This window comes from Oryctolagus cuniculus, chromosome 11 (assembly GCF_964237555.1).
Source record: "Oryctolagus cuniculus chromosome 11, mOryCun1.1, whole genome shotgun sequence".
NCBI classification, from domain to species: Eukaryota; Metazoa; Chordata; class Mammalia; order Lagomorpha; family Leporidae; genus Oryctolagus; species Oryctolagus cuniculus.
The window spans coordinates 44,709,639-44,733,015 of NC_091442.1; the positions used below are offsets into that span (position 1 = coordinate 44,709,639).

General features: G+C 45.8%; 1 protein-coding gene across 4 annotated transcripts in view; it reads left to right on the top strand.

The window, feature by feature from the left end:
* Window positions 1-23,377, top strand: part of CFAP61 (cilia and flagella associated protein 61) — a 252,953-nt gene that overhangs the window by 36,589 nt on the left and 192,987 nt on the right. For all 4 annotated transcript variants that reach the window (XM_008256339.4, XM_051845334.2, XM_008256341.4 and 1 more), the window contains one exon: window positions 5,248-5,404. In XM_008256339.4, the coding sequence (XP_008254561.2) occupies window positions 5,248-5,404 (157 nt within the window). The remainder of the gene's footprint in view (window positions 1-5,247; window positions 5,405-23,377) is intronic.

Consider the following 23,377-nt stretch of genomic DNA (forward strand, 5'->3'; position numbering starts at 1 on the left):
GAAGTGAACCAGCAAATGGAAGTTCTCTCCTTCTTTCTTCCTCCCCCGTCTTTGTAATTCTTCCTTTCAAATATATAAATAATAAACCCTTAAAAACAAACAATGGGTATGGCATTTCCTTTGTGGGGAGAAGGAGATGTTTTGGAATTAGTGGTGATGGTAACTTTGTGGATATACTAAAAGTTACTAAATTGTATAATTTTTAAAGGGCTATTTTCATGGTAGATAAATTAAGTCAGTTAGAAAATCTTCTGAGGCTAAGAGTCAGTGTAGGTCAATTAAATCAATTGTTCCAAGTGGGACACAATTAGGATTTTAAAAAAAGATTTTATTTATTTATTTATCTATTTGAAAGGCAGAGTAAGACATACACACACAGAGAGGGACAGAGAGAGAGAGAGAGAGAGAGAGAGAGAGAGAGAGAGAATCTTCATCTTGTTTACTCTTCAAATGCCTGCAATAGCTGGGCCCAGGCCAGGTTGAAGCCAGGAACCCTGAACTCCATCCTGGTCTCCCACATGGGTGGCAGGACTCCATGGACTTGGACCATCATCTGCTGTCCTCCCAGATGTATTATCAGGAAGCTGGATCCCATTCCTGTCCTCTGTTAGCCGTGTGTGCCAACATTAGAGAGAGGCTGCAGGCTGAAGACTACAGTCCCACCTGCGAGACCCTTCCAAAGAGGCAGCAGGAGTCCAGCCAATTCCCTCCTTCCTTAGACACAGGATGCTTTGTGCTTCATAGGGGTGAGGCTATGACCTCAACCCCAAGATGGCAGGGCAGACACAGGACAGATGAACTGGGGTCTGGGAACGGATTCCCAGTCTCAACAGAGCTGTGTCTGGTGAAGCCTTTAGAGTTCAAGATCAATTCTGTTCCTACCCCTCTACAAGCCTCCCTGGACCCTTCTCATTAGGAGGCCCTGTAGGGAATGATGTGCTGGAGCCAGCTTGCTTTGCCTCCTGAGAGCTAATTGCTAAACCCTCAAGAACTTTGTAAGCTGCTTGTTAAACACAGCAATTATTAAAAATTAAATTGTAGAAACTTATAGAGTACTAAATCCTATTAAAACAGTCAAATACTCAAAATTCATCACTTCCAATTATTCCTATCTGTGATCTTGAGTTCTTTGTGTTGATGGTATCTATACAATGGCCATGCCACTGTGCCTGTCTTCCTAACTCCATGCTCAGCGACTTCATCTTGTAGCTTGAAATTGGCCGTGACGTACATATTACACCATAGACATCGGCAGATGCTACAAATCTGAGCTGATTAGGCTGTTACCATGATACCATACTTTTACAAACCACGCTGGCCAGAGATAAAAGAACCACGTACAAGTCCTTCTTTTCCCAAACCTTCCCATAGCAATTGCAGACCATGCCTGAAGAATGCCTGTTCTGTGGGTGAAATCCTTGCCTAGTGAAAGGGGTTTTTGTTGTGGCCAGAAATCTACTTTTGGAGGAGTTTTGAGTCATCACTCTGCTGCAGGTCCCTTGTCGTCACTATGTCCTGGCTTACCTTGACATCTGGTGTTTACCCCACACAGGGATTTCAGGGCAAGGCCGTTGGAGGCCAAGGGTGGCTCCTGGAGACAGATGGGCAGAGCGTCTGGCTTGGCATCAACCAGGGTATGGGCAGCAGTGGTCCAAGTAGGCACCACTGACCTGCAGGCGGGAGAGAGCCTGCCAGGTCAGCCATGAGCTTGGCACCAGGAAGAGAGGGTCCAAGCCAGCAGTGGTCACAATGAGGACAAAACCCTCATTGTGCAATCTTGTCGCCCAGAATGGATGGCTTTTGGACGGAAGTCTAAGTGATAACGTGTGCACGTGTCTAAATAAATGTTTGTGAACACAAGGCCACTAGGTTTTCTAGCAATATGAGCCTTATGTTTCATCATGTTCTCCCAGGACAAACAAGAACGACAACAAAACTCGCAGTTTTGTGCTCTGGTGCAAGATCATTGGAGACACTTTTGTGGCAGAAAGAACCCGTGCCACTTGGAAGATACATTATAGCCGGCAATCAATACCTTTTCATCGTACCAGTAAAAAAAAAATCCATTAAATGAATTTTTTAGAAGACACACCCATATACAAAGATGCATTTGGATACCGCTGCAAATGTTCATATTTAAAAACAGTGTTTCTAAACTTGGTTATAGGAAAGGAAAAAGCAGACACTTCCCCAATAGGTCCCTGCTCTGTTGCAATCTATAATTGGGAGCTGTTGTAAATTGTTACAGCCTTGGATGAATGAAAGGAATATAACAGGTTGTAGAACTGGAGAATGTTAAATCTTTGTTCCTAATGGCAAAACATGTTTTTCTCATTTTCATCAGAACGTGTGATCCATGCCATTTGAAATCAGATTCCAAACACAATGAGCCATTAGCGTAATAGCTCATTCCTAACAGCAGTCTTATAAATAATACATTCTTATCATGCACATGCAGCTCGCCGTGAAGCCAGAGAAAGGTATTTCAGGCCACCGAAGTTTTCGTCGCGCCAGCGCGGCTGTAGATTAGAAGGACATCTCCATGTGAACCAAGATGGATGCCAATTTTCCCTGCCGAGAGTGAGGCTGGCCGTCTCTCCCTGCACATATGGTAGATGGATTGGTTAATCAGCGTCTGCTGAGTCTTGGACCTAAAATTACAGAGAAGCCAGATGACTGTGGCTATGCAGCCTTTGTTCACGGGTGCACACAAGACAAACAATCACTAGTTATTTGGGAAAAAATTAAAATGTTTATTTTGGACTTTTTATTAAAGTGTCAATGGCTTTATAAAACAGCTGTGTAAACCCCAGCCTTTAGCAGCAACTATCATTTTGGGGGACCTGTAAGGAAATGGAGTATGTATGGAAAAACTACTTTTTAAAAATTCCTCTTGTGTTTCAGTATTAGGGAGAAAATAAAGGGAGTTGCACGTTTATTTTTCAAACACATGTTTGAGAGCAAATTTTTAAAAAACCCATCTCACCTATTTGAAAGATGGAGTCAGAAAGAGAGAGACAGAGGGAGATCTTCCGTCCACTGGTTCAATCCCCATATGCCTGTAACAGCTGGGGCTGGGTCAGGCCAATGCCAAGAGCCAGGAATTCAATCCGGGTCTCCCATGTGTGTGGCGGGGGCCCAACTGCTTGAGACATCACCCGCTGCCTCCCAGCATGCCCATTAACAGGAAGCTGGAATCGGGAGTGGAGCCAGAACTTGAACTCAGGCACTACGATATGGGACGCAGGCATCCCAAGTGGCAGCTTCACTTCCACGCCAAACACCCCCCCCACAAATGGATGTTAGCTGGAAGATTTATTTCAGAACAAATAGTTTAATACCCAATTTTATTTTTCTGTGCATTTTTAAAAGATTTATTTATTTATTTGAAAGTCAGAATTATATATAGAGAGAGCGAGAGAGGCAGAGAGAGGTCTTCCATCCCTGTTCGCTGCAATGGCCAGGGCTAGGCCAGGCCAAAGCTGGGAGCCAGTAGCTTCTTCTGGATATCCCACATCGGTGCAAGGGCCCAAGCACTTAAGCCATCTTCTGCTGCTTTCTTAGGCCCATTAGCAAGGAGGTGGATCGCAAGTGGAGCAGCCGGGTCTTGAATTGGCATGCATGCATATGGGATGCTGGCATTGAGGACAGTAGCTTAACCCATTGCGCCTTATCATTGGCCCCATTTTCTGTGCATTTAAAAGAGCATTATTTTGGCTGGTGCTGTGGCTCATTAGGCTAATCCTCTGCCTGTGGCGCCGGCACACTGGGTTCTAGTCTCGGTCGGGGTGCCGGATTCTGTCCCGGTTGCCCCTCTTCCAGGCCAGCTCTCTGCTGTGGCCCGGGACTGCATGGGCCCTGCACCTGCATGGGAGACCAGGAGAAGCACCTGGCCGCAGTGCGCTGGCCACAGCCGCCATTGGAGGGTGAACCAACGGCAAAGGAGGACCTTTCTCTCTGTCTCTCTCTCTCACTGTCCACTCTGCCTGTCAAAAAACAAAACAAAACAAAAAAACCCCATAATTTTAGCCTGATCTTCTGTTTTAAGACATTAAAACAGTAGCCATTTAGTCTGGGTATTTATGGAAGTATTCTGCATTCTTGAGAATAAAGGATGCCTGAGCTTGTTGAGATCTTTCTGAATGGAATGGTTATCTCAAGAAAAGAGGGATCAGGAGCCAGTGTTGTAGTGCAGTGGGTAAAGCTGCTGCCTCCAACATCTGTCTCCAGCTCCCTGCTAATGTGTCTAGGAAAGCAGCAGAAGATGGCCCGAGTACATCGGCCCCTACACCCATGTAGGAGATGCGGAAGAAGCTCCTGGCTCCGGCTTCAGCTTGGCCCAGCCCTGGCCATTGTGGCCATCTGGGGAGTGAACCAGCATATGGAAGATTCTCTCTCTCTCTAACTCTGACTTCCAAGTAGGATAAATAAGTCTTAAAAAAAAAAAAAAAAGGATAGAATCCAGTAGGTGTTGGTTTCTATTAGGGGCTATCAGCATCCACTCAGTCAGCTAGGATTTGTGTAAAGCCCACTCAATAATCACCAGGAGTCGTTTGTGTGAAATTTAAAGGACCATTCATTCTCTGTCTCTGAGACTGTAGTTTCCGTTAGGGTGCTGGGGGATGGTACGCCTGCAGATCAGACCTACCTGTGAACCATCCCAGCCTGACTCAAGTTCAGTTCACTAGAATGTTTCCCCACAGATACTCCTTTTCTCTCATCTCCTCCCCATCAGACCATCCAATCACTAGATAAATGAGCTCAAGAAAAAACCGGAAGTCAATGACCATGAATTTTCTCAAAATTGGGGATCAATAGACGGGCACTGGAATAACCTGTCTCACTGAGAACTGTGAATGGTGGAGAGGGAGAAAGTGCCCAGGAGTCCTGAACTCTTGGTGAGATTGCAAAAAATAAAGACACCAAAGGGCAGAGGACATGGGCTAGGCAGGGTTATTGTCTGGACGAGGAGGGCAAGGGTTAATGTTTCAATAGTTTCCTCTCAAGAACTCTCTGACAGTGTCCCTAAGTTGGTGATCACTCCCTGGATGTTGTTTTGAGCATGTTGTGTGTGCCGTGCATTGTGTTGGACAATGGAGCTGCTCAAAAAAGACACTTATTCCCCCCAACATCTCAGAGTGCCTTGTAAACCACCAGCCTGCCACAGCGTGCCAGGGGCTCATGGAAATTTTGTGACGAGAACCATCTGGGGTCTGGTAGAGTAACGAGGTGTTTTGCATGTTTCAGGTGGAAGGTGAAGCTGTTGGGTTCATGAGCGTGTGTTCAAGAGTGAACATGCTACTGTTGCACGAATGCTTTGACTTAAGGCCTTTCCACGGACTCTGCATGCCACATCCAGACGACATACTGGATCTACCCCAGGAGCCTAGTGATGGAGGTCAAGGTATGGGGGCCGGCACAGGAATGCATCAAGAAAGTAAATCCATGTCTTGGACACAACTGTGTAGCTTGCTACATAATAGAAGTGGATGGGGGATAGATAGATAGATATAGATGAATTTTTATAAAAATTTTGCCAGGGAGCTACTATTGTAGATTTCCAAAGAACCCAGAGGTGGATTCACAAATCAGCAGCTCGCTGTATCTAAGAAAAGAATCATCCCCACCTTTTGCCGCTGTCTTCCAAACTGTAGTAACAAAGAGCGAGGCTCCAGAGAAAATTCTCACTGTACCCGTTATCTGCTCTTGTGCTTTTTTCTGGAAGAGAGTTAAAGGAAATATAATTTCTCTAAGCTGTGAGTGAAAATTCAGGATGAAAATGAGCACCCATGAAAATGCCTTCTGTCTTACATTTAGTTTGGTGCTTTTCCCGTATCAAGGGATTTTCGTGTGCATTATTTCATTGTATCCTCAGAAACTGATCCGGGAGGACTAGGGCAGGTAAAGTCCTCTCTATTTTTCACCTGCCCAAGCCTGTGCCAGGTTGTGAAGCTTGTTAGTGGCTGACCAAGGACGCTGACGCAGCCTCCCTCCCTGTGCTTTGGTGGGAGCTAACTGGCCCGGCAAGGTGATCTTTTCTCTGAAAACTACCCTTAACACACGAGCAGTTTGTTTCATGTCAACAAGTTACCTAATAAGCCGTCACTTTTGTGAGTAGCTGGTGACCTGCATATATCCCTCAGACTGTATTTTGTGTATGTGTGCTCGGGACAACATCTATCTGCTGGAATTTTTCAACTCCGTATTTGTGGACTTTTCCAGAACTATAGAAGTTCTATAACTATAACTATAACTATAACTATAACTATAACTATAACTATAACTATAACTATAACCTATGTGATTAGAAATGAACCCTCCAGGAGCAAACTTTGTCTCCCTGTCTCACATCCCTGCTCCCCTACCGGTTCTCCTCCCACCGACTCCTTTATAATTGGTTGCACTTGAATCTTTGACTCAGGCTGTGCTTCTGCGAGAGCCCAGATGTGTCTGTTGGGCTGGTCTTCCCCTACCAGCTGTGGGGACTTTTACTTACACAGAGCTGACTGGAGTTAGCGTGTAAATACCCCGGCTCCCTCACCCCTTAGGTAGGAGGGGTGAGACATGAGTTTTGGCCCATTTTCCAGAGTCCACGTCCCAGTTGTCCACGGTGTAATCTGAGTGATAACGAAGGCCTTCCCTTCCCTGCATCTCCTACCCGTCCTCCCTGGAGTCACCACCGCCCAAGTAAACTTGTTCTGAACTCCTTCACTCAAGGCCTGCTCCCTCCAACTGTGAAAACTTGGAATTTCATGCCAGTCTCAATGCTTTCAAGCAGAATGTCAAGACTCAACATCATTTTTTCTTTCTTTTTTTATGATTTATATATTTCTTTGAAAGAAATACAGAGAAAATGGGAGAAACAGAGAGCTCTTGTATCCACCAGCTAGCCCTGCATTAGGCTGAAGCCAGGAGCCAGGAACTTCATCCCGGTCTCCCATGTGAATGGCAGGGGCCCAAGTTCTTGGGCCATCCTCAGCTGCTTTCCCCAGGCCATTAGCAGGGAGCTGGATTGGAGTTGGAGCAGCCAGGACACTAACTGGTGCCCATACAGGGTGCTTGTGTTGCAGGCAGCGGCTCTACGTACTACACCACAATGCCACCCTAAAGACCCAACATTTTTAAGCCGCAACAGTCGCCCTCCTTTCTCTAGCCCCTTAGAAACCTTACGATAGCCTGCTGTCCATCATTCTACCCTTCTCAGAAGTTTCCATTGAATCTAAGTTTAGCCTTGACTGTTTATTTGCATTGTACCTCAGTAATTTGTGTGTGTGTACATATATATAACTATTATATACTTATAAACTTTTACTTTTGTGTACTAAACCTTAGAACTATTCTGGGTCCAGCTGGTGCCATGGCTTACTTGGCTAATCCTCCACCTGCGGCCCCGGCACCCCGGGTTCTAGTCCTGGTTGGGGCACCGGTTCTGTCCTGATTGCTCCTCTTCCAGTCCAGCTCTCTGCTGTGGCCCGGGAGTGCAGAGGAGGATGGCCCAGGTCCTTGGGCCCTGCACCCGCATGGGAGACCGGAAGGAAGTACCTGGCTCCTGGCTTCAGATCGGTGCAGCGCTGGCCGTAGTGGCCATTTGGGGGGTGAACCAACGGAAGGAAGACCTTTCTCTCTGTCTCTCACTGTCTATAACTCTATCTCTCTCTCTCACTGTCTAACTCTGCCTGACAAAAAAACAAAAACAAAACAAAACAAAACAAAAAACTATACCGGGACCAATAGGATATAGATTTTTGTCCCAGTATAGGGAAAAAACTAGTAAAAGTTCAATATTTTGTCTTCAATGGGTACCCTGTTCAGAAGCGGTGGCTTTCAGGGCAGGTGCTGTGGTACAGTGGGTTACACAGCTGCTGCTTAGACACCTGCATCCCATAGGGAGTGCCAGCTCGAGTCTCTGCGCCTCTGCTTCTCACTGTGCTTCCTCCTGCTGCATCTTGGGAGGCATCAGATGATGGTCCGGCGTGGGGACCTGGAAACAGTTTTGGGTTGTTGGCTTCTGCCCTGCCCATCTCTGGCTGTAGTGGGCATTTGGGAGTAAACAGGTGCAGTAAATGGAAAATCCATCCCCCTCCCCCCACCGCACTCCTGCCACACACACAGTTGCTCTACCTTTCAAGGAGATGAAAATAAATAAACATTAAAAAAAAGAAGTAATGAATTTCTAGAATATTGGAAGAGTTTGGAAAGAAACAGTAACAGAGTATACCAAAGGGCTTTCTGCTTGTGTCTGCTTATGACTGCACTAAATGAGGTCTAAGAACCCCTTAAATGTTAGCATCCCTGAAAACATACCGAACCACATCAAGATGTCCCATATGCCTGGAAGTTAATGAATATTCTCCATCAGTGACAATAAAATGGCTCAAAACAATGTTTTTTTTTTTCCAGTTGGCCCCACCACTGTCCCTGCATGGCATTTGCAAATCAAGCTGTGTCTTTTGTTAGCTCCATCCCCTCTATAAAGATTTTGGAATCAGAATTGAGCTGGCAATTTTCTTGATGATGCATCAGGCAAAATAGGGCACAGCCTGCATTTCCACAGCTGTATTGGCATTGCCACATCCAACAGTTAAAATTTTAAAAAGTGAAAACAAAAGGAAACTTTTTGTTCCGCACACAGGCTGGTGTGGTCTGGGCAGCACGTGACTCTGTTTCCAAAGACCGCTGCCTGGTTCAGCCTTGGCCATCCTTTTTTTTTTTTTTTTTTTTTTTTTTTTGACAGGCAGAGTGGACAGCGAGAGGGAGAGACAGAGAGAAAGGTCTTCCTTTGCTGTTGGTTCACCCTCCAATGGCCGCTGTGGCCGGCGCACCGCGCTGATCCAAAGCCAGGAGCCAGGTGCTTCTCCTGGTCTCCCATGGGGTGCAGGGCCCATGCACTTGGGCCATCCTCCACTGCATCCCGGGCCACAGCAGAGAGCTGGCCTGAAAGAGGGGCAACCGGGACAGAATCCGGCGCCCTGACCGGGACTAGAACCCGGTGTGCCGGCGCTGCAAGGCGGAGGATTAGCCTATTGAGCCGCAGCGCCAGCCAAGCCTTGGCTATCCTCATCAGGCCCCCACAGCCTACCTCACAGTCTCTGTAGAACTTGATGTGCTCCTTGGTAGGGAGAAGTGTAATTTTTTCCTAAGAGAATCATGGGACTTTCAAAAGTATAAACATGAGCCCCTCGTGATCAAGCCATCCAGGAGAAGTGTTGCTGATTCTATGTAAAAGCTTCTTCCATTTCTGTAACATCCCCCATGTAAAACAGAGCAAATGTTGCTTTTATATGTTTCTAAGACCTCACTATTGCTGTTAGGAAATATTTATGTCTTACTTAAATTTCTATCCATTAAACTTTTGTTTGCTTCTTCTCTCAATTTCTGTCTGCTCTTAGGCTAGGAAGCACATGGAAGTCCCCTCTTTATGAGCTAGAACTAAAAAAAAATCAGAACAGTGGCTAAATTATCTCATTTGTTATGTATCAAGTAGCCCCAGGTCATTTAGCCTCCCTTCCAGGGTTGCATTTTATATTTCTGATTCCCCTCTAATTTGCTTAGTCTTTTTTAAAAATATTTATTTATTTATTTATTACAGAGAGAAAGGGGGAGAGAGAAGGAGGGAGTTGGATCGATCTTCCATCCGCTGGTTCACTCCCCAAATGGCCGCAATGGCCGTAGCTAGGCTAATCAAAAGCCAGGAGCAAAGAGCTTCTTCTAGGTCTCCCACGTGGGTGAAGGGGCTCAAGCACTTGGGCCATCTTCCACTGCTTTTCAAGGCCCTTAGCAGAGAGCTAGATCAGAAGAGGAGCAGCTGAGACACCAACCGTGCCCACATGGGATGCCAGGCCCGCAGGCATAGGCTTAGCCTACTATACCACAGCAATGGCCCCAACTCTGTAAGTTCTGATGCTTTGCTAGAGATGTTGATAACCAGGGAAAGAATGCCAGGCCTACACGCAGGCTGCCTGGGTTACGTCAAGGTTGACAGTCTAGACTCCTGCAGAGGTTCTCAGGGTGGAGCCCTTGCACTTGCAGCTTATGATCCACACCTGAAACCCAGGCAGTGCTGTCGAGGTCACTGCCCCAGAGCCATCTTGGTGAGCCTTTGGGTTCTTTAACAAAACCTGTTCCAGCGCCCGCCTCCAAACCGCATCTAATGACTTCAAAGACAGCATCCACAAGACACACAGGCAAGCACTTGCAAGCCTATTATTTTGCCAAGAGCAAGTTCACTGGGACCCACATTCCCTCTTTGCTCTTCGGCTCTGGGCGCAGCCAGTGATATGACTTGGGGTCTCACTCTCCAGCAGTCGGATTCATTTCACAATGGCGGAAACACAAGCACGGTTTTTACATAGGCCCTGGAGGTCTTGGAAAGAAAAGTGGCTTTATTTATATTCGTTATGAGCATTATGCACTGGGATTATTTTCTCAGTAGGCAACGTCTCTTTTGCCCGTATTTATGAAGCAGGGGAGAAGGCATTTAATGAATTTCAAGAGTGTATTTGACTGTAAAACACATCTCAGTATATTCACATGTAAATAACCCTTTTATTTGTTCTCTCTGGTGACCTTCTTTCTTTTGGGGGTAGATCACAGTTTGTTGTTGTTTTCCATTTCCAAAGTGGAGGCTGAATGATAATAATGAAAGATTATGCAAAAAAAAAATCCATGTTTAAAATAATGTTGATATGCCACTTGTGTTGCAGGATAATTATAGTAATTTGGCTATTACACTATATGGAGTCAGGAGTTGCTTGCTAGAAAACACGGTGATAGGGGTGATTCAAGGGATTTTCATCCCAACTGGCTGTTTGATCCCGCTGACTTTTCTCTTGAAAATCAATTGCTTGCAGTGAATACTCTGAATTTCCCCTTGATTAAATTGGCTGTCGGTGGGCTGCACCCACTGCACTGGGATCACTGTGAGTTCTGTCTATTTACAAAGGATTTTTGATGACTCTTAAAATATCATGGACCAAATTTAATCTGAGCAAAGCGACTATTACTAAGGAAGCAATTACTAAAAATCACAGTCTTGGCACATGGCAACAAACAAAGGAAGATTTATTAATTTTCATGCCAAACATGAGGCAGTCACTTTGCTTCAGGGTGGAAATCCTTCACCCCTACTGCATTTCCCTTGGGCCTTTGGTGTTTTCAGATCTTCAAAGACAGTTGGGCTTGCTCAGCCAGAGACCTGCGCACTGTCATTAGCAACTTTTCCATGTCCTTCGGAAGTTATTAGTAGATTCAGGTTTTCTGTATTTTTTTAAAATCAATACTAGGGAGTTGGATTTTTCTAGAAAAGCATCACTTAGTAGTATATGGAGATTAAAAAGCTATTTGCATAAACTTCTGTTAAAGTGTGCCTGCCTGCCCAGACCCAGTCACATTCTGGGAAGCTGCACTTTTGAGAAGAGAACGATTTGAAGATTATTGCTGGTAAGCAAGGAACCAAGAGGATATGACTCAAATCTGCCTCCCTGGCTGGAGAGCAGGGAGAGGTTTATGGATTAGGTGGGAGAACGCTGGTGTGTGGAGGTGCCCAGCAAGGCAAACAGTGATTGCAAAGGCTCAGAGGAGTCAGGCCAGCGTGGTGAGTTGGACTTTTAATTCTGGATTTCCATGGTCTCTGGACCTCTTGCTTCTGACCAGGCTCTGGTGTGCTCAAGTTCCAGTGTTGCTCTGGCTGCTTTGTTTCCGCTGCTTAGATTTTCTTTCTGTGGTGCGTGCCTGGGTGACCTGACATACAGTTGTCTGCTCTGGTTCCTTCTGTGCATGCGCAGCCATGTCCTGAAAACCAGGGACTTAAGAAATAAGGTGAGACCCATTTTTAAAAAAAGAGTTATTTATTTATTTGAAAGTTAGAGTTAAACAGAGAAGGAGAGGCAGAGAGAGAGAGGTCTTCCATCCTCTGGTTCATTCCCAGTTGGCCACAATGGCCGGAGCTGCACTGAACCGAAGTCAGGAGCCAGGAGCTTCCTCCGGGTCTTCCCATGTGGGTGCAGGGGCTCAAGGACTTGGGCCATCTTCCACTGCTTTCCCAGGCCATAGCAGAGAGCTGGATCGGAAGTGGAGCAGCCAGGACTCGAACCGGTGCCCATATGGAATGTTGGCACTGCAGGTGGTAGCTTTACCTGCTACACCACAGTGCTGGCCCCAAGACCCATTGTTAAAGCAGGAGATCAGGAAACTTCCAGGAAAAGAATGGGGATGTGTAACAAGGGTATTTTGTGCATGCGTTTAGAGCATCAAAGTAAAACTAAGTAACAGGGCAGTCCAATATCAGTTGTTTTAGACACACTCATATATGTATATATTTGTGTATGGATATATGTGTATGTACATCCAACTCCACATGGGAAAAGATTCCACCTTCTTTAAGGTTAATTTACTTGAAAGACAGAGTAGCAGAGTGAGAAAAAGAACAAGATCTTCTGTCCACTGGCTCACTCCCCAAAGTGCTTGCAACAGCTGGAACCGTGCCAGGCCCAAGCCAGGAGCCAGGAACTCCATTAGATTCTCCCTCATGGGTAGCAGGGGCCCAAGCACTTTAGCCACCTTCTGCTGTCACGTAGGATGCATTAGCAGGGAGCTGGATTGGGAATGGAGTACCTGGGACTCGAACCAGCACTCCCATACAGGATACAGGTGTCCAAAGTGGCGGCTTAACTCACTGCACCACAGTGCTCACACCCAGACTCCATCTTTTTGATTAAATGCTAATTTAAATCTACATGAAATATTTTGGAGTGATGAGAAAATCACAAAAGTAACTATACTGAAAATATCATTCCTCACAAACATGAAAAAATATTCAACTTTTTTTTTTTTTTTTAATTTGACAGGTAGAGTTGTAGACAGTGAGAGACAGAGACAGAGAGAAAGGTCTTCCTTCTGTTGGTTCACTCCCCAAATGGCCGCCACGGCCGGCGCTATGTCGATCCAAAGCCAGGATCCAGGTGCTTCCTCCTGGTCTCCCATGTGGGTGCAGGGCCCAAGCACTTGGGCCATCCTCCACTGCCTTCCTGGGCCACAGCAGAGAGCCTGTAAGAAGAGACTGTAAGAAGAGCAACTTGGACTAGAACCCGGTGCCCATATGGGATGCCGGCGCCACAGGCGGAGGATTAACCAAGTGAGCCACGGTGTCAGCCGTAATATTCAACTTTTCTAAAACTGAAACATACATTAATGCCTAAGATTTTTTCCTCTCTTTTCCCTATTAAAATATAAATAGATGTGGCAATTAAAACACTTATTTTTGGACAAGAAGAACCATAATAAGCACTCAGAGTCTATGACAGCTCTGAAGACCCTCTGGAATATAATTTGGCCATGGTTTTCAGAACCCATTAAATGTTTATTTTCTTTTATCTCAACTATGGGAAATTTGAGGGAATTGTTCTAATAATATAATAATATAAAAAGATGTATCTAAGAGTGTTCACTAAGCTTAACCATAATACTAAAAGTATACAAACAAAAAATATCCAAATAAATTAAGAAGCCCCAAATCTCCTATACGAAGGAGATAGCTCAGTTTATAAGCATCTGCCAGACAGATACGTAGCACCCTTTAAAAAAAGAAGGTTACAAAAAAATAAAAAGAGGAAGTAGTTGAGATAAATAGATAGTGTCTTAGGGAGAAACAGTTAATGCACAATGAATCGCAGTGTGAGTGAGATGACCTGTGACACCTGCCTTATGGAGAGTCCTGGGAAGTCAGGCGTTGAAATGACAAAGCGGACCCATCAGGGAACGGGCACCAAGGCAGTGCTTTCCTTTCTACTCCGTACTTTTGAAATGTGGAAAGGAACCTTACTTTATAAAAGTATCACAGGCACACTTTTTCCTTCCTGAACCATTTGAGAGGATGAAGAGGAAGGGGTCCTCAAAATTTTATGGAAAATATGTAGTGCAAAGAAACTACAGATTTCAAAGATTTTTTTTGAACCAAAATAAAATTATCTTTTAATTCCCAAGCTCATATGTTGCCATCATGATGTCGAATCGCCTCTGAATACTTTAGTGTGTATTTTCTTTTAAAAAATAGCTATTTACTTATCGATTAATTGAAAGGCAGAGTTACAGAGAAAGAGGGCAAGAGAGACAGATATTTTGTATCTGCTAGTTCTATCCCCAGATGGCTGCAATGGCCAGGGCTGGACTGATAATGAAGCCAGGAGCCAGGAGCTTCTTCCAGGTCTCTCACATGGGTGCAGGGGCCCAAGCAGTTGGGCTGTCCTCTGCTGTTTTCCCAGGTGCATTAGCAGGAAGCTGGATCAGAAGCGGAACAGCTGGGATGGGGAACAGTGCTCTGATATGGAATGCCAGCGTCACATACTGCACCACACAGCTGGTTCTGTTATTTTTTTTTTCCTAAAGTTTCTCAGTGATGAGTTTGACGTTGTGCATGTGGAACTCTGGGCTCTTAGTGTGTCCTCTCTGGGGTGACACATTTTCAGCCTGTCCCGTAATTGATGAAGTGTCACTTTGATCACTAGATGAGACTGTCTCCTGTAGGTAAAAACCAAAAGTCATTCCAGTTCATCCTAGTTTAATCATCCTAGTTTAAACTCGTAATAATTTCTTTATTCCTGGCCTCTGTTTTGGCTCTACCCTGATTTTCACCTGGAAATCAGCTGATCCTGTTTTACTGCCATCTTGGAATTTCAGCTTGGCCCCGCCCAGCACCCCTGCACAGGTAGTTGCTGCTGTTGAGGTCTCCCTGGGTCAGTGATGCTCTTGGTTGCTGGGTGAGTCATTACTTCTTTACCCCTGGTAACCACTGCTCTGGGGTCCGTTTTGGGTGTTGGTTCCTGATTGTCCTCGTGACAAAAATAGTCTTCAGTGAGACAGGCTCCTTCACTACCTCTAGAACTAAGATGCTCACGAACTGCATAGACCCAGCTCCAGGTGCCCAGCCTGAAGCTTTACCTGCAGTTCCTTCTCTTCTTTCGTGGTTGTCCTCTCTCTTCTCTCTCTCCCTCCCCCTTTCCCTCTCCCTTCCCCTTCTCCCTCTCCCTCTCCCTCTCCCTCTCCCTCTCTGTCTCCCTCTCCCTCTCCCTCTCTCTCTCTCTGTCTCCCTCCCCCTCTCTCCTATTTAAGTTGTCTTTGCTTTTTATCGTCTCATGAATATTTTCTGGAGCAGAGTGTGGAAGATCCCAGTTTCCCTGTGAACTTCCTGAGTGGCTCACACAGCGACAGCTCCAGACACAAAGGGTGCCCATAACTGTGCTTGATCCATGATGTAGAAGACTCCTCTGAAGTCTGTGTCAGGTCATCCAGCTTCAGCCCACAGGGCATCTTAAGATCCGTAGGGGTAAAGACAGCTACAAGACAGCCTAGCGTCCCAGTGAGGATCTGGGCAGTCAGAAGCAAGATAGGAAGATGGGAGAGATTTTGGAAACATTTATTATTGACAGAATGTGTAAGGCAGCAAGGATCCAGTTTACAGAAGTCTAAAAATAGCTCAAAGTCAAAGAACAGGACTAGCATCCGATAGCTCCTGTGGGTTTCCATTGAAGCACAGAATTCCTTTCTGTAATCACCCTTGTTCTGAGCAAAGATAATCAGAGTAAATTCCATCTGATTATTTACGGGAGGACATCAAAAATTATAACAAACAGGTCTTTTTTATGTTTGCTTTTATTTGAAAGAGTGGCAGAGAGAGAGAGAGAGAGAAAGAGAGAGAGAAAGAGAGCTCTTCCATTCACTAGTTAACTTCCCAAATGCCTACAGCAGCTGGGGTGGGAGCCAGGAATTCATCCAGGTCTCCAACATGAGTGGCAGGAATTCAAGTACTTGAGCCACCATCTGCTGCCTCCCAGGGTGTGCCTTAGCAGGAAGCTGAATTGGAAGTGGAGGTGAGACTCAAGCCCAAGCAGCCTGATAGGGCTACCAAGCAGCAGCTTAACCTGTTGTGCCACAACGCCTGCCCCTAGATAGGTCTTTTATTTATTTATTTATTTATTTATTTATTTATTTTTTGACAGGCAGAGTGGACAGTGAGAGAGACAGACAGAGAGAAAGGTCTTTCTTTTGCCGTTGGTTCACCCTCCAATGGCCGCCGCGGCCGGCGCGCTGTGGCCGGCGCACCGCGCTGATCCGATGGCAGGAGCCAGGAGCCAGGTGCTTTTCCTGGTCTCCCCATGGGGTGCAGGGCCCAAGCACCTGGGCCATCCTCCACTGCACTCCCTGGCCACAGCAGAGGGCTGGCCTGGAAGAGGGGCAACCGGGACAGAATCCGGCGCCCCGACCAGGACTAGAACCCGGTGTGCCGGCGCCGCTAGGCGGAGGATTAGCCTAGTGAGCCACGGCGCCGGCCCATAAGGACAGATTTTTAAATATTTGTTTATTTATTTGAAAACCAGAGTTATTGAGAGAAAGAAAAGAGGGAGATGGGGAGGGGGAGAGAAAAAGAAAGAGAGAAAGAGAGAGAGAGAGAGAAAGAGAAGTATCTTCCATCCACTGGTTCATTCCCCAGATGGCTGCCTTGGCCAGGGCTGGACCAGGCGGAAGCCAGGAGCCAAAAGCTTCATCTGGGCCTCCCACGTGGGTGGCAGGGTCCCAAACTCTTAGGCCATCTTCTGCTGCTTTCTCAGGCACATTCACAGGGAGCTGGATCAGAAGTAGAGCAGCCAGAACTTGAATGGGCACCCATATGGGATGCCAGCTTTGCAGATGGTGGCTTCATCTGCTATACCACAATGCAGGCCCCTACAAGGACAGATTTATATTGAATCAATGTAAATAAATGATTTTTCCATGAAAATGAGCACACTCAATGAGAGTTTGTGAATTCTGGAGGGATCAGGCAGGGAAAAAAGATAAATATTTCATTTCTGTTATATAATATATAAATATAGTATGTGAGATTTCTGTAAATTATTGATAGCTTAAGAGAAAAGAGGAAGGTTTCCTTAAATACAGGAGCAGTGTTTTATTATTTTATTTGTTTGAAAGAGAGAGAGAGAGATCTTACATCTGTTGATTGGCTCCCCAAATGGCCACAACTGCCAGGGCTGGCCCAGACAGAAGCCGGGAGCCAAGAACTTCATCCAAGCCTCCTACATGGGTGTCAGGGCTCAAGCACTTGGGCCATCTTCTGGTGCCTTCCCAGGTGCGTTAGCAGGGAGCTGGCTGGATCAGAAGTGGAACCACCCGAACTCAAACCGGCTCTGTGTTTATGGGATGGCACAATTTGCTGCTTAACCCACTGTGCCACAATGTACTGGAATTTAATGTGCCTATATATGTATATGTGTGTGTGTGTATGTATATCTACCATCTTGCTTTCTACCTTTCTCTTACATTTCTGTGTCTTATTCCTGGTACCATATATTTGCATCTTTTCTTTCTGAATATTACCAGTGATAATGTCGATTTAATTGGTATTTTCAAAGAGCCAGCTTCAAGATTTCATTGATCCTCTCTATTATATTTTGGGACTGCATCAGTGATCCATTGTCACAGTAATGCTGTTAACAAGTAACCAGAAAACTGCATTGGCAAACCACAAAAAGCATGTATTGCTCATGCATCTGGGGTCAATGAGACAGCTCTGCTGATACCTTTTGTTTGTTTTGCTTGAAAACATTTCTTTATATACTTATTTACACTTGTAAAGAAGAGAGACATAGAGAGACAGAGATAGCCAGTGGGAGATCTTCCATCTGCTTGCTCACTCCCCAAATTCCTACTGTAGTCTGGACTGGACCAAGGTGGAGCCAGGAGCCTGTGAGCTCAATCCAGGTCTCTCACATGGGTGGCAGGGACCCAAGTACTTGAGCCATCACCTGCTGCCTCTGAGGGTGCACATTAGCAGGAAGCTGGGATTGAGATTAGAGCCAGGACCTGAAGCCAGGCACTCTTGTATGAGATGTGGGTGTCCCCAGCGGCTCTGCTCAGCTTGGTCAGTTCTTCTCACTTGTCCTGAGGCTGGTTGGCTATGAACTCTTCTAAGCCAGCTGTGGTGCTGCTCCCCATCCCTCTCATCCTTTCGAAGGCCGCATTGGGCACATTCTTATGGGAGTGGCAGAGAAGCAAGAGAGAAAATGGAGACACGCAAGAGCTCTTGACTTTGCGTTTCGAACATGCTGCATGTTCTTAAATACATGGAAGCTAAAGAATCAGCAGCATCCCTAAAGTCATGTTTGTACACATACACACATGCACACACACAGACACACGCACATGCATGCACACACACACGCACACAGAGTACTGATCAGTTTTGTCGTGACAGTTCTTGTTCCTGACCCAAGGAAACAAACTCAAACTTAGCACTGATGTTCTGATTTGTGACAGAAGTGGGGAAAAGGCATCTGTTTACTTGGAGGAGGAAAAAACATGTCTGCCCACCTCAGGGCAGTTCTCTGAGAATGACCAGCACCTGGAGCTCCCGTGCAGCATAGCGTATGCCCTGGGGTCTGCACCACCTGCAGGTGAGGGGAGTTTCATTAAAAAATCGAAAAGCCCTTTGTGCTCCCTTCCTGTGTGGCATGGTGGACTTTATTATCAGGCTCCTGTGTTCATGCAGTCAGCCAATGCTGAATTCTCCCTGCGTACTGGACCTTAGGAGCCTCGTGTAGTACAAGGTGATTCTAATTTCATCTGATGGCAAGCTGAGCATTCGAGGCAAAAGTTTACAATAAAAGTTTTGAAGGATGGAAAAGTTTGGTGGGACCATAGCAGAATTATACCGAAGTCAACACAGGTAATCTTTTGAGTCAAAACTTCAAAAACAACAGGATGAGTCTCCTGGCCAAAGGACCAAAATGTGCAGAATAAGCAGACTCTGGCTTATAGGGGAAAGAACAAGTTCAGTATTTGCTGGAGCAGCAGGAGGTGAAGCAGGATGGAACACTGAGGCCAGGTGGGCGGTAAGACAGTCCGCTTTTATTCCATTCAGTCTGTCATGTGTGATGAGGCACTGTTGAAAATCTTTTTGGAAATGATTTACTTATTTATTTGAAAGGTAGAGTGACAGAGACATTGAGGGGTGTGTGTGTGTGTGTGTGTGAAGAGAGAGAGAGAGATCTTTGATCTCTTGGTTCATTCCTCAAATGCTGGCACCTACCAGGACTAGGCCAGGCTGAAGCCAAGACTCGGGAACCCCATTTGGATCTCCCACTTGGGTGGCAGGAACCCACACATGTGGGCCATCACCCACTACCTCCAAGACCCAGTAGCAGGATGCTGGAGCAGACATGCAGAGTAGCTGGAATGTGAACTAGGCACTCTGATATAAGATGTGGGCTTCCCAAGCAGTGGCTCACCCTGCTGCACCACAGTGACCACTTGTGTTAGAAAGGGCTACGTGGCCACAGCTTCCAGTTCACCAGAAAGACTTTCCCAAGTCCAGTGTGGTGTCCAGGAAGGAGATGAGGAGGGGCTGAACCATAACAGTGACCATGGCATTGGCCTGGGGAGATATTTTGGAGAGTTGATGGAACTTGATATCTTAAGGGAAGTTGTATAAAAGGGAAACAGCAAAGATGACTTCAGGAACTGGGTGGACAGGGGTAACACAAGTGACTGTGTTATTTGGGGGAGATGCTGCCATGATGACAGTCATTTCTGATTTGCACAGGCTGAACGGGATCTTCCTGGTAATCGTTTAAATGGATACCCTACTTTCAGTCAGCTGCAGGTATCCAGTGAGGGCAACTAAAAACTGAACTCCCCAAAAGGCGCCCTTGTCCTGATCCACAGAACCTGTAAATGTCACCTTAGGTTTAGAAGAAGGGTCTTTGGGGAGCTGATGAAGGATCTTGAGAGGGAGAGATTGTCCTGGCCTGTCCGCGGAGCCCTAAATGCCGTAGCAGGGTCCCTATCGAAGGAGAGACGGACGGGGAAGGCTGTGCACACAGGGAGGGAGGCGGCAGTGTGGTCATGGGAGCCGAGACTGGCACAACACGGCCACAAGTCCAGGGATGCTGCCACCTCCGGGAGCGGGAAGAGGCAAGGAGTGCTCCCCTCGAGCCTGTGTCGTGGGAGTGGTCCTGCTGAGCCCTCGACGTCAGCCCCCAGGAACACTGATTTCCAACTTCTGGCCTCCAGTACTGCGAGAGAAGAAATTTCCGTTGTTATAAGCCACTAAGTGAGTGATAATTGGTTAGAGCAGCCACAGGAAACCAACACAATTACCAAGAAGACCTAAGGGTAGGAGGCCAGCCAAGGAAGAAAAACGTGCCGAGAAATAGGAGTTCTTCACTCTGCAACAGAACTCCTTGCGAGCGTTGCTGTGCGCTTTGTTTCTGTTGCCTTTTCCCAGCTCAGGGCTCCTTCCTGTCATCCGGGTCTCCGCTTAAATGGAGGATGTCTCTGACCACTCCCTCAAAAGGAGCTCCCCAGGTCAGGCCTTCTACCCAGTGTCCCAACTTAGTATTGTCTTGTTTACTTACCAGCTAGCTTCAGCAGTGGGAGGCCCTGTTCTCTCTTGTTCATTGCCGAATCCACAGCGCCTAGGTTGTTACTGCCTCACAAGTGGGACATGTGAAATACGAGTTTTTAAATGAATGAATGAACAAATAAGGGCCCACATGGTGTGTTTGCTTATACCTTTGCTCTAGCAACTCTTACACTAAGATACGTGTATGTGCATGTGTGTGCACACACGTGTAGTATTCATGTGTGCATCTGTGTGTGTGTGTGTACCACTCATGCACCCTGATCACTTGGAAGACTCTTAGGGTCAGATCTATATCTTACTCATTATTTCATTCTGGGTACCTCATAGGACGTCTGCAACTTGTTCTCCATTGAACTTTGAATTGAATGGTTTAACTTAATTTCTCCTCTTTCCCCTTTCCTCTTTTTAAAACCAAACACCTTAAATTCATTTGTCAGTCTTTTTTTAAAAAAGATTTATTTATTTATTTGAAAGAGTTAAACAGAGAGAAGGAGAGGCAGAGAGAGAGAGGCGCCGGTTCGAGTCTCGACTGCTCCACTCTCGATCCAGCTCTCTGGTATGGCCTGGGAAAGCAGTAGAAGATGCTCCAAGTCCTGGGGCCCTTGCACTCACATGGGAGACCCGGAAGAAGCTCCTGGCTCCTGGTTTTGGGTCAGCCCAGCTCCGGCCGTTGCTGCCATTTAGGGAGTGAACCAGCGGATGGAAGACCTTTCTCTTTGTCTCTCCTTCTCATTGTCTGTAACTGTACCTCTCAAATAAATAAATAAAATCTTAAAAAAAAAAAAGCTAGGATAATGCCGTTAAAGCTGAGTTCTTTGGATTGGCTTCTGAGCCCGTTTCTCCCTTTTCTCTGTAGAAATAGCCATTGCCATAGCTATATCCTTCCAGACCTCTTTCTTACACTTTTTTTTTAAGATTGCAAGACCAAGCCTTTTTTTAAAAAAATTTTATTTTTGACAGATAAAGTTAGACAGTGAGAGAGAGAGAGACATAGAGAAAGGCCTTCCTTCCGTTGGTTCACTCCCCAAATAGTTGCCACAGCCGGCGTTGCACCGATCCGAAGCCAGGAGCAAGGTGCTTCTTCCTGGCCTCCCATGCGGGTGTAGGGTCCAATCACTTGGGCCATCCTCCACTGCCTTCCCGGGCCACAGCAGAGGGCTGGACTGGAAGAGGAGCAGCCGGGACTAGAACCCGGCACCCATATGGGATGCCGGCGCTGCAGGCGGAGGATTAACCAAGTGAGCCATGGCACCAGCCCCCTCATTCTAGCTTTTGATGGTAGTGCTTTTTATGTAAATGATGTCACACATGCATGCAATATTTGGAAATGTGCTCCTCCACTCAGCTTGTTGAGACCTAATTACGTGCCTAATTAAGTGCCTTTTTTTTTTAAGATTCATTTTTTATTTATTTGAAAGGCAGAGCTTCAGAGAGGCAGAGACAGAGAGAGAGAGAGAGAGAGAATGGTCTTCCCATCTGCCAGTTCACTCCCCAAATGGCCCCAACGGCTGGAGCTGAGCAGATCTGAAGTGAAGCCTGGAGCCAGGTCTCTCACATGAATGCAGGGGCCCAAGCACTTGGGCCATCATCTGTGGCTTTCACAGGTGCATTAACAGAGAGCTGGATCAGAAGTGGAGCAGCTGGGACTCAAACTGGCTCCCATATGGGATGTCAGCTCTGTAGGCGGCGGCTTTACCCGCTGCGCCACAGGGCTGGCCCCTAGGGCATTCCTTTTACCTTCTGGGAAGCATTGTGCTGTGCAGAACGTGCCCCATCCATTCTTGGGTGAATGTTTGGTTTGTTTTGGTTATTTTGTTATTGCAAACAGTGCTGCAGTAAACATCTTTTGCATGTGCCGCCTTGGATCCTTGCAAGAGTTTCTGCCAGAATTGCTCTCAGTGACCAGGAGATATTCACATAAACCACCAAACATGGCCATACCATGGCTCTCTTTCTGAGCCTCTGCTCTTTCCACAACACTTAGTGTTGTTGTTGTTTTGACTGCGACAAATACAATAGATATGAATAGAAATGTTTTGGTTTGATTTCTCTGAAAACCGTTGGTGTTGAACAATTTCACTGTGCTTATTGGTCACTGAACGTTTCCTGTTCATTCACTTCCCTGCCTATTGGGTTCTCTTTTCCTGCAGTGTTCTATGTGTTACAAATATTTTGTCTGTGTATATGATTTTTAAAATCTTTGGAGGAGTACTTTGACAGAAATTTTAAATTTTGATGTGGTTGTGCCAATATTTTTCTTTTCTAGCCTCTGATTTGTATTTTTCTAAGTAAGGGTTTCCTCATCCACAAGGTCACAGAAATATTCTGTATTTTCTTCTAGCAATTTGGAAGTGAGTGTTTAAAAAAAAACTTTAGGCTGTAATCTGTATGCAAGTGATTTTTGTATCTTATATGAAGTTAGGGGCTGGAATTCATTTTTTTCTCAAATAGCTAGCCAAAACTACTTATTGGATAGTCTTTCCCCATCAGTTTGAAGTGCTACTGTTAACATATATCGACATTTCATAACTGCCTGTCTCTTCTAGATTCCACTCTGTTCTATTCCTTCCCCCAGAAAACCACTATTTTGATAACTATATTTATATATAGTTATCAAAATATATAACTATATATATAACTATATATATATAACTATATATATATATATAGTGCCTTAATATTCAGTAGGAAATTTGACCCACTGGTGGTTCTTCTTTCTTAAATTAAAAAATGATTTATTTTATTTATTTGAAAGGCAGAATTAGAGAGAGAAAGAGAGAATCTTCCATCTGCTGACTTCCATCTCAAATGGCTGCAACAGCTAGGACTGGGCCAGGCTGAAGTCAGGAGCCTGGAACTTTATCTGGATCTCCTTTGTGGGTTCAGGGGCCCAACCACTTGGGTCATCCTCTGCTACTTTTCCAGGTGCATTAGCAGGGAGCTGGATGGGAAGTGGAGCAGCTG